The 12,377-nt window shown below is 33.3% G+C and overlaps 1 protein-coding gene across 7 annotated transcripts in view; it reads right to left on the reverse strand.

The window, feature by feature from the left end:
* The window catches only part of LOC136043716 (FGGY carbohydrate kinase domain-containing protein-like), a 66,529-nt gene that overhangs the window by 16,136 nt on the left and 38,016 nt on the right, over positions 1 to 12,377 (reverse strand). For all 7 annotated transcript variants that reach the window (XM_065728619.1, XM_065728620.1, XM_065728614.1 and 4 more), the window contains exons 5-7: positions 11,562 to 11,869; positions 9,713 to 9,917; positions 2,281 to 2,428 (exon numbers count right to left, since the gene is read on the reverse strand). In XM_065728619.1, the coding sequence (XP_065584691.1) occupies positions 2,281 to 2,428; positions 9,713 to 9,917; positions 11,562 to 11,869 (661 nt within the window). The remainder of the gene's footprint in view (positions 1 to 2,280; positions 2,429 to 9,712; positions 9,918 to 11,561; positions 11,870 to 12,377) is intronic.

The raw sequence follows: 12,377 nt of genomic DNA on the forward strand, positions 1-12,377 counted from the left end.
AAATTTCTCCCCTCTGGCTTTAGAGCGGTGAGACAGCCAAGTCTTCTAAAAAGTAATTGTTGAGATGATATTTTATCAAATAGTACTCCACAATAGTTCAAATTTATTGATTTTTTTTCAGATTTCCAATAAAAAAAAACTTCTTATCTTTTAGCATTGCTTTCACAGAATCAAGAGTAGCCAGGGTTTTCTAATGCATCAAGAGTTGCTCCGGGTATAAATCAGTAGTAAAACCAAAGTCTTCAAGACCAGCGACAAGCCAGAGGCTGGCATCACTACAAGATAATATTTGACCTGGAGATACAACGCACAACTTTTTTAGCTCAAAGATTAGTATGTGAAAGATGCACCCTATTGTTGCTACATGCCGGTGAACGTCGTAAAAATTTTCAGGAGTCTTCCCATAGGCTTCTCACTCTAAAAAAAAAAAAAAAAAAAAAAAAAAGACTACAAAGAAACTTTTTTGGTCTGAATATTTAAAAACTGACTTGACATCATAAGCTAAGGGGTAACCACAGGGGCACAAATTCTCGAGAGTGTAGGGCGGGAGGAGGAAGAATATTTTAAAAATTTTAAATGAAGAAACAAAAAAGGCCATTTTCGAAATCTAAAGGAAAATATGATCAAGAGGGGGCATTCCCTTCCAATGGGCGCCCTTTGGTAACCAGTCATACTTTCCCTTCATTTAATTTTAGCACAACACTGTACTTCGTCAGCGCATACCGTCTAGAACGAATCGTAAATCGCAATCCATGCGAGGGGATGTTCACCCTCTACCACATAGTGCAAAAAATCACTATGTTTGGCGTGCGCCACCTAATGTGGACGACTCCAAAAATTGAGTGACCGGCAAACACAGGGGAACACAAAGGAGCATTAATCGAACAACTACAGTGCTTACATGAAGTGGCGGCAGAAGAAATGGCAAAGACTATCGAAACTTATGCTATTTCTGTCCTGCAGGCCGTCTCTGATTGTGAATAGACCTTAAGCACCAGGTATGCTTCCAAATTGTCGAAATATACTTTGATTCTTCCAAAAAGCATCAACTATAATTGAAACGGTGCCCTTGACCCTTTCTCACAAAATAGATCTCTATTCGTCTTCTTCACTTTCTACTTAATTTTTGATCTGACGCCTCATATCAGTCAGCATTGGTCTACCTCCCCCTTCTAGTGACATTGTGTCCATTTATGCATCCTAGATCAAAATATGAGTCCCAAAGTTCATAGAGATGCTTGAATCTGGCAGTTATGCAAGAGTTTGTGCCACGAGGGGAATTTAGAAAACAAAATAAATCAGTTGAATCAAAAAAATGGAAAATTACCAAAAAATATAGAGTAATTTTGAGAATTCAGAAGTGGGATCCAGGCCCTTGTGAGTGCCTAGATTGTACATTTGTTTTAAGAACAGAGAATCATGAAATTCAAAATATAACAAGTTAAATCCAAGGGACTTTCAGGCACTGGCACTATATATATTCAGGCACTATATATATATTTCAGGCACTATATATATTTCAGGCACTATATATATTTCAGGCACTATATATATATATATATATATATATATATATATATATATATATATATATATATATATATATATATATATATATATATATATATATATATAGGGTAGGCCAAAACTTTAAATTATTAGAACTTAAAGTCATTCAACAGTCAAATATTAAAACTGGGAAATGTCATAACAAGTTAAAAAGGTGAAAACTGGACATTAAAGAAAAAGAGGGAGGAGAGGAAAGCCAGCGATCAAATTCAAAAATCTGTCAGCACCAGAACCAAATAAAAAAATAAGAAAACTAGCTAAATTTTCTATATATATTTTTCGTAGCATAGGGTTTTCACTGGAGGTACTGCAAAGCTTTTTTACTGGAGGTACAGCATCAAATGGGAAACAAGGACAAAAAAGGCTAGGAACGAGGAGGGTAGCATTGGGTGGGAAGGGTCTTTTCAAACAATGTGTTCTGTAAGATGGTTTATTCTGTATTTCTAAGACACAATATACCTCTCTTACTCAAGCGTTTCTAACTTAGATTTTCTTAATGAGTGGTTAAGCTAGGTTAACAAACGTCTCAGAAATCTTTAAAATTTGGTATGTGAGTCAATAGAAACAACTGATAGAAACAAGTTTCTGAAGTTATTAAGAAATCATATTGCTAGTCTCCCATAATATTTTCCGTTGTGAGTGTTGAAGTATTTATTCCCGGAAGAGATTGTTAACTCTATAATAATATTAAGGTCTTTGGTTAATACACACCATTCCCTTCATGTCTGGATCAGCTAGAGGTGATCGATTGCCATGAAAATCTGGATACACATGAAGGTCTTTCACAAGTTTCTCGAGGCTGCATCCGACATTAACTGCTGTCTTCTCCAGCAGGTCTTCTAGGTAAGCGTAGATTTCTCTATAAAACCAGGGTCTTAACTTATTTCCACTTTATTATAAAGAAATGAAATCCCTCTAATTCACATAATGTTTTCATATGGTTATCGTTCCTAAGAATTTCCATCATAAAACAAACGTTTAAGGTACTGAAAACCTCTCTCTGAGCAAGTCATAAGATGTACCTCCATTAATGGATTGCTATCTCCACATTTCTGCTGAAGGATAATAAAACTTTCAGTTTTTTAGCCAGTATAGGGCAGAGATGGATCACTACCTCAAAAAAATCTTTATACGTTCGTGCACTTCCCAATAATTCCCAATAAAACGCTTACATGTTTGAGTCCATGGCATGTTGTATCTTTCAGTGAAATAAACATTTATATTCATATGGTTCAGACTAGGAACAAAAACAGAAATACAAACAAAACAGTAAAAATTTTCCATCTGGAAAATTTTCCAAATTTTATTTGAAAAATTTTTCATTCTGTTTTCCATTTGGTGGTTGGTCCATTAGAATCAAAAGAACAATAAATCCTCGTACTTTTTGCTGTCACATTGACTTAGTTCAGCTCTGTAACCATATAAAAGATCTAAGGAAATACTTCTGACAGAAAGTTCAACCCTTCTGAACCCCCTGGACAAAAACCTGCCCCCCCCCCCAATACACTCTACATAGACAATACATTTTAATATTAAAAATAAATAGGCACTCAAGGGCGCTTCTTCCTTCTATTATTATACACTTTCAAAATTCAAACTAATCATAAATAGTTTAAATCAAAACAATTTAAATATCACATAATTTTAGTAGAATTTCCGGTTTCATCTAGTTTGGAAACTTTTTAATCTTTAAATTAAAAAATAACGACAGGTAATAATTAAAAATGCATTAATAAATCTTAAAACGATTAAAGTTTAACTTGAACATGCAAATCAAGCTGAAAACGAACAAAAATCACTACAAACAGGAGTTTGGCTATTGCCCCCCACCCTAACTGTAAAAGTCTAAAGCCTATTTCGTCATTAGCACTGTAATGAGAACTATTCGTCTTAAACAGTCTTTGAAAGAGCTAATACAATTAGACTGAATATTTTATATATAACGATATTAACTTCTAAAATTTCAACAGTTCAAGGTTTAATTTTCCCAGTAACTTTATGTTAATTTTCAGTGCTCTGATAAGTGCAAAAGAATATATTTGTTTTCTTCTATTTTTATAGATTTATTTTATCTTCTTATTTTTATATTTTATATTTTTATTCTTCTATTTCTATTTTTATATTTGTTTTAGAATATACGAATATATAATTCGTTTTCAGTAAAGCACCAATGACACATTAGTGCTTTAAACTTTTACAGCTATGGACATGTGGCAGTAGCCAAACTCTTGTTTGTAGTGATTTTTGTTCGTTTTCAGCTTGATCTACATATTCAATTTAAGTTTAACTCCTTTAAAGATTTTTTCTTCCGTATAATCCAGAACATACTCGAAAAGTTTGCTCTGTTAAATTTAAGATAACCGATTATTGTCTCGCATTTGGTTACAATTAACTTATTGTACTACAAAATAAACTATGATGTAGGAATATTTTAATTAAATATTTAATATATAGAGGTAATTAGGTTAGATATTTAATATTATGCATTCTCGGCGGCCTGCTTTCCATAATTCAATGTTGTTGTTCCCATAAGTTAGTTACTTAAGTATTATATTTTCATCATGTTTTGGTATATTTCATTACAATTGACCTAACTTTACTTAAAGCGTGTGCTCTAGATAACACGAAAGTACCGATTTATTCATTCATTTATATTAGTACCTATTGTATGTTTGCTAGCTATAACTTTTTATTTAATTTCTGTTCGTTTTTGATTCATTTATTTTTTAACAGTAATTTCTGTTCGTTCGAGTTTGAATTTGAATAGGCTAATCTTAAGTTTAATATGGCCTTTACTTTCTTTCGAAAAATTTCTTTTTCGGAGTGTGTTTTTTAAAATTAATTTCTAATTGTTTTTATTGCAAAAGTTTCAAGTTTTTCAAAATTCCCTATTCAAAATAATAATCTTTTTTTTTAAATTAATATTTCATAAAACTATCAAAACTAGTGTCAAAGTTAAAAAGTAACATAAGGAACTGGCATAATTTACAGCCTTTGCCATGGGGGATGTTAAGGGTTAGTCAAATCCTGAGTTATAGTTATTTGACTTTTGAACCATTTTGAAAAAAAATTTTGGATATAAAAAAATTTGATTGAATATATTTCAGCAAATGAGGACGTGAGAGGGAGAAGGGGGCTGGTTACCCTTCGATCACTTTTGAGCATTAATATGGGAACTAGAACTTTCAATTTCCAATCAAATGAGCCTCTTCTGAAGTTTATACAACCAACCCTCCCATAAAAACCTTATATGTTAACATTAGGCAATTACCACAGCTTAGCGCCCTTGCCCTAGGGTATGGGGTAGTCTGTCGGCCCCAGAGGCATAGTTAGTTTAACTTTGGACTATTTTGAACAAAATGGCCATCTCAAAATTTTGATCAGATCCATTTTAGAGAAAAAGGTGAAAGGGGAGCTGGTTGCCCTATGATCACCTCTGACTCTTAAAAAGAAAGCAAAACTTTCGATTTCCAATCAAATGATTGTTATGTGTTAGCCCCTTGTGAACATGAAAGTTTGTACAACCACTCTTTCCATAAAAACCGTATACATTCCCAGGGCATAAGATACAATCTTTACCCCTGGGCTTTGAAAGAAGGTTGTTTAAGCCCAATAGGCATTGTTATATGATCTTTTGACTATGATGAACAATATGGCTATCTCGCAATATCGATCGGATGCATTTGAAGAAACAAGACGAGGGGAAGGGGGAGGGTAGTTGCCCTCCGCTCACTTTTCAATCTTAAAATGGAAGAACTTTCAATTTAAAAACTTATATCCCCTGTGGCATAAGTTACAACACTTGACCCCGGGCTCTGAGGATTGCGTCAACTACGCAGTTATTGTTACATGATCTTTGGACTATTTTGAACAACTTGCACAAAATGTCAAAATTTTGATCAGATGCATTTGGGGAAAAGAGGGGAAGGGGGACTAGTTACCCTCAAACTACTTTTGACTCTTGAAAAGGGTGCAAAAACTTCCAATTTCCAATCAGTTTTGCCTCCTGTACAGTTAAAGACAACTTTTTCCATAAAAACGTTATATAGCCTGGGGCATAAATTTCCATACATGCCCAAGGGCAAGTATTGATCCATAGGCTATTTTGAATAAATTACAACCTTAAAATTTGATTTGATACATTTGGTGAAAAGAGGGCGTTGGGGAGCTAGTGGCCCTCGGATTACTTTCGACTCTTAAAAAAGAGACTAGAACTTCCGATTTCCAATCAAATTAGCCGCCTCTGAAGTTTGTACGACTATTCCTTCCACACGAAGTTCCTCTGGGGAAAAAAAATACTCAAACAAAATATTAGAGCCTTACGGCCCATTCACAGGCAAAGCTAAAGCGTTGCCTCTGAAAGGACAAAACGGGACTAGATTAGGTAAGTACTTCTCGGACACTTGAACCTTCCGGACACGAATGCGATTACTTCCAGGTGTGCCTAAAACTGGTTTTACAGTAGCACTGGTAAAAAAAGATGGAGCCCCATATCAGACAACGAAACGATCAACCCTGTTTGAGTTCAAAGTCGCCCTTAGATTAGTCGTCAAGTGTTTTAGAACTAAATAAGGGTGCGTTTTGTTAAAAGTGTTAAAGGTGAAAAGCATCCCACTTGTGTTGAATATTAAACACTTAAAGTACTAAAAAACACACAGTTTTTTCCCTATTCTTTTTCTTTGAGGGTTAAGTGAGTTTTAAGTGTAGTGTTAACTTAATGGTAGCAGGATACACGACTTTATTTTTGTTGTTTCTTAAATCCTTTCTGAGGTTAATGTTAATTATCATTTTTTGCCATTAGATATCTAGCAGACGTTGTCTATTGCCACTGTATATATAATTTTTTTTTGCAGTTATATTTTTTGGCCACTATATATCTGAAAGACTTTGCCTATTGCCACTATATATCTAGTAGACGTTGCTTTAAGGATCCCCAGTAGTAGCTCATCATTTCTACCATTGTGCAAAACACTCTTTAGATTTGCCAGGTCATTGCACCTAAAAGAAAATGCCAAAATACTGCAAAGTGAGCAAATTCGTAAGATATCTGGAAAATTAATAAATATCTTGTGTTATGTAGAGTATTTTTCCCATGAACGCACTACCTTTCTATCGGGAACAAATAAACGTTCAAACGAGGTTAAGTCCTTTTATTAGACAGTGAGAACAGATATAAAAGATTTTTTTTGTATCTGTTCTCTCTGTATGGTAAAAGGGCTTATCCTCACTTGAACATTTATTTATTGATCTGGTATTATGTAAGTATATTGTCCTTTTGGTACAGTTTGTCAAAAAATTGCTATTTTTAGAGGAAATTCCTTAAAGAAAGTGTTATCAGACAAGCAACTATTCGTCCTAATGCCCAAAATGGATCTCGATAAAGAATGCATAATTCAAGATAAAAAGACAGCTCTAAGCAGGGCCATTTCAAGGATTTTTTTTTCAGAGGAGGGGATGTTTTGTTTTAGAAGGAAGAGGGTTATAAAAAAATACTTTATAAAACACAAAGAGAATGCCTTTAATGTAGTTTTGCTAATTTGTTTCTACAACTGTTTAAGTTGGTTTATTTGGTTGGGGAGGGGGTGTTAAACTAGGTAGCAGCATTGGCAGGAATTTACCATTGATATAACTATGTTAAACTCAAAATTACTCTCGTTAGACAAAGTAGAGACAAAATTAAATAAATAGATAAAATCACGATATATGAGAAAAGTGATAAGTAATGAAACCGTATTACTAGATAACATACGTATTACGAACAACATGGATGAGGAAATCCCAAGAACAAATTGGATCCAAACCAATCAATGCTCAATTTATTAATGAATATAACTGACCCATCTAATACTAATAAATGAATATTAATCAATCAGCTAATCCATGCAATTTAACAACATTACGATTGAGGGTGGGTAAAGAGATGCAAGATATAAATAACAACAGTTTAGTGGACGCAATAATAATTGGCCTTCTTGAAAAATGGAATTGTGACATTTTGGTAAAAGGTAGTATATAAAATTCTCTTTGAAAGTTAGAGCCTTTACAAATTATACAAACTCAAACAATATTATCCTTGTAAATTTTACTTTCTGTGAATGTTTAAAAATAGTGGTACCGTCCTCTAAGACTAGTCATTTTTTTAGCTAAAAATTTACGAAATTTAGACCAAAAATAATTGACAAGATTTGGCAATACCGTTTTTCCAATCAGCGGTCCATAAAATGCAGCCCCCTAAAACAATCCTTTTTGTCTTTTGATAATTGTATGTGTCCCTGTTCGGTGGTTTATTGTACCGAAAATTTACTAAATTCAGAACAAAAATAATTGATAAGATTTTGTCAATTTTGGTAAAAGGTAGTATATAAAATTCTCTTTGAAAGTTAGAGCCTTTACAAAGTATACAAACTCAAACAATATTATCCTTGTAAATTTTACTTTCTATGAATGTTTAAAAATAATGGTACAGTCCTGTAAGACTAGTGATTTTTTTAGCTAAAAATTTACGAAATTTAGACCAAAAATAATTGACAAGATTTGGCAATACCGTTTTTCCAATCAGCGGTCCATAAAATGCAGCCCCCTAAAACAATCCTTTTTGTCTTTTGATAATTGTATGTGTCCCTGTTCGGTGGTTTATTGTACCGAAAATTTACTAAATTCAGAACAAAAATAATTGATAAGATTTTTTCAATTTTGGTAAAAGGTAGTATATAAAATTCTCTTTGAAAGTTAGAGCCTTTACAAAGTATACAAACTCAAACAATATTATCCTTGTAAATTTTACTTTCTATGAATGTTTAAAAATAATGGTACAGTCCTCTAAGACTAGTGATTTTTTTAGCTAAAAATTTACGAAATTTACAACAAAAATAATTGACAAGATTTGGCAATACCGTTTTTTCAATCAGCAGTCCATAAAATGCAGTCCCCTAAAACAATCCTTTTTGTCTTTTGATAATTGTATGTGTCCCTGTTCGATTGTTTATTGCACCGAAAATTTACCAAATTCAGAACAAAAATAATTGATAAGATTTTGTCAATTTTGGTAAAAGGTAGTATATAAAATTCTCTTTGAAAGTTAGAGCCTTTATAAAGTATACAAACTCAAACAATATTATCCTTGTAAATTTTACTTTCTATGAATGTTTAAAAATAATGGTACAGTCCTCTAAGACTAGTGATTTTTTTAGCTAGAAATTTACGAAATTTACAACAAAAATAATTGACAAGATTTGGCAATACCGTTTTTCCAATCAGCGGTCCATAAAATGCAGTCCCCTAAAACAATCCTTTTTGTCTTTTGATAAATGTATGTGTCCCTGTTCGGTTGTTTATTGCACCGAAAATTTACCAAATTCAGAACAAAAATAATTGACAAGATTTGGCAATACCGTTTTTTCAATCAGCGGTCCATAAAATGCAGTCCCCTAAAGCAACATTTTTTTTCCTTTTGATAAGTGTGTATGTCCCTGTTCGGTTGTTTATTGCACCAAAAATTTACGGAATTTAGAACAATAATGAATGAAAGGATTTGGCAATACCGTTTTTCCAATCAGCAATCCATAAAATACTGTGTCCTAAAACAGCCTATTTTGTCATTTGATAAGTGTTAATGTCCCTATTCGGTTGTTTATTGTGCCAGAAATTTAACAGATTCAGAACAAAAATAGTTGACAAGATTTGGCAATACCGTTTTTCCAATCAGCGGTCCATAAAATGTAGTCCCCTAAAGCAACATTTTTTTTTTTCTTTTGATAAGTGTGTATGTCCCTGTTCGGTTGCTTATTGCACCGAAAATTTACGGAATTTAGAACAATAATAATTGAAACGATTTGGCAATACCGTTTTTCCACTCAGCGGTCCATAAAATGCAGTTCTGTAAATCAACATTTTTTTTTTTCTTTTGATAAGTGTGTATGTCCCTGTTCGGTTGTTTATTGCACCGCAAATTTACGGAATTTAGAACAATAATAATTGAAAGGATTTGGCAATACCGTTTTTCCAATCAGCGGTCCATAAAATGTTGTCTCCTAAAAACAACCTATTTCGTCATTTGATAAGTGTTTATTTCCCTATTCGGTTGTTATTGTACCGGAAATTTAACAAATTCAGAACAAAAATAATTGACAAGACTTGGCAATACCTTTTTGGTATCTTCTCATTTAGCGTTTCGTAAGCTGGATGGGATTCAATGATGTGGTCTATCAATTTTCCTGTTGCACTTTGTCCTGCTTCATTCAACCAATAATCGTCGATAATAGCACCAAAATAAGGGCCCCACACACCTTTGATGAATTTTGGCCCAGTCGATAGGCACATATGACATGATGAAGTCCCACAAACTATTCCTTAAATAAAGATAGTCTTTAAATTAAAAGTTCATGGCTTATATGATAAAACAAAATAATTATTAAGTGAACTGCAAGTAATTCAACTGCTGATCAACTACAGCTACTATTAACTGCAACTGGTGATGAACTGCATTTAAGTTAGACATAATAACCACTACACTGCAGACTCATGCAAATAAATTTCATGTAAGTTATGATTCAAGTGGGGCAAAGATACATCGTGTTTCTTAATTTGAAGCGTGTTTCGTTTAAGTGATGACAGTGCTCAGGTATGGCTCTAAATCGTAGACACTCCAAAAGATGGAGGAGGATTCGTTAAATGTTTTTCAGAGGAAGTATCTACAGATCATTTTGAGTACCCGTTTAACTGACCGTATTCCAAAGAATAAGCTGCAAAAAAATGTGGTTCTATCCAACTTTCTAGGGCTATAATAAGAGAAAGATTGAGATAATTAAGACACGTTCTACGGATAAAGAATGGCAGATTTTCAAAGCTTGTTTTTTTTTTTCGGCCAACCATGTAGGATAAAATGAAAAGGTGATCGTCCGCTCTTAGTAAAACGTAAAACGTAAGACGTCGTAAGAAACGATTTAAGAGAAATTGGAATTTCTTGGGACACAAGAAAGATGGAGGGTTTGAAAACCCAATCCTTTAAGATTCTCATTTGATTGAAAACTCAATCAAATAAGAAAAAGATTGAGATGGTTAAGACACGTTCTACGGATAAAGGATGGCAGATTTTCAAAGTTTAATTTTTTTTTCAGACAACCATGTAGGGTAGAACGAAATGGAGGTCGTCCACTTTTAGTAAAACGTAAAGCGTAAGAGGACGTAAGAAAGAATTTAAGAGAAACTGGAATTTCTTGGGACACAAGAAAGAGGGAGACTTTGGAAACATTGGGAATGGAGGAGAAGTGTGCGTAGATGTTTTGGCCACCTCATAGATGATAGGGGGTAATATTGAGAAATTCGAGGGGGGATACTAAAAACTAATTCTACTTATTAGTTTGAATAAGAACCCCCCAAAAACTTTAAAGAAATTTAGGATTCTGATAAAGCCCCCAGCCCTTTACAAAGCCTATCGTTTTGTGTTCCAGAATGCTGTTTGATATTTTGTGACATCAGCCCCACTACTAGGAAAAACCTTATTCACACCCAGCATTTTGAACAGACTCAGATGAACTCATTTTGGACAGACTTCGAAATATTTCATAAGTTGATCTTTCCTAGAGTAAACAGTCGCTTCCGAGGCTAAGTACAAAAAGTAGCAAAGGGCCCCAATACACTAATTTGTGACACTAGCTTGAGGGTCTTCTTATTCACAGTGTAAAAGATTCTAACAACTTTTATTTTATAAAATGAATAAAATATTCAGGAATAAACTCCGACATCTTATAGAAAGTAGAACAGAACTCCAAGACACTAACTTGTGACACTGAATTGAGGGTCTTGATATCTAGAGCGTAGGAGTTACTAAAACTTTTCTTTAAAAAAAAGAGAAAAGTTTTCAGGAATAAATCACAATATTGATTCCAAAAATCTCCGGAATTTTCTTTCAAATGCGATTGTTTACTAGATTTTTGTGGAAAGCGATTATTTCCTACACTATTTATTTCTCCAAAATTCGGCAAAATACTCACCAAGTCGCTTCTCAAACATATTTTCTTGTGCTCCATTGCATCCGATCATACCAAGAACTCCAGCGTGTGCATCAATTATAGAAGTTGCTACAGGTGTTCCAGGAATAAGTCCTACCTCATTGGCTACACTTTCAGTTAGTCCCATCCCAACAGGATGACCTGGAGCTAAGACCCTTGATCCAATTTTATAACAATCGTTATCCAGGAGTTCTGAAAGTCCAATTTCTTTTAAAAAGCTTGCGGACCAGTTGCAATCCCCTTTATTCCGGCATAAAAATCCCCATTTGCAGACCAGAGAACAAAGTGACCTGAAACGAACCCAAGAATCAGTTTTAATCATTGACAAACTTAACTAAGTCTTGATGAAGAATAAGCAGACAAAATAATTATCTACCATTTTCTGTTTTCGCTTCTATTTTTATTGGTCGTTGATGTGATAGCTATACGCAACCTATCATATTTCTTAAATTTTTGTCATTTGTATCCTTCATTATGTTTATTTTTAGTTTAATTACAAATTACCTTCGATTATTTATTTACATTTATTAAATTATTTATGTAATTGTCAATTATTTCAATTTTATATTACCAACGTATAGATTGTATCCATTTTTACCTGTTTTTAAGTTTTTCTTTATTCTTTGTTTATATAGGTTATTACTAGGTAGTTTTCCACAGTAGCTTATCTCAAATAATATTTAGTATTTTTGCTTTATATTATAATAAAAAAGTCTCTTCGGATAGGTGAAAAATTCTGGAGCCTAAGCCGTATAGTTCTTATCTAGATCAAATTCAGTCTTCAATCATGTTTGAAAA

This window comes from Artemia franciscana, unplaced genomic scaffold, assembly GCF_032884065.1.
Source record: "Artemia franciscana unplaced genomic scaffold, ASM3288406v1 Scaffold_867, whole genome shotgun sequence".
NCBI classification, from domain to species: domain Eukaryota; kingdom Metazoa; phylum Arthropoda; class Branchiopoda; order Anostraca; family Artemiidae; genus Artemia; species Artemia franciscana.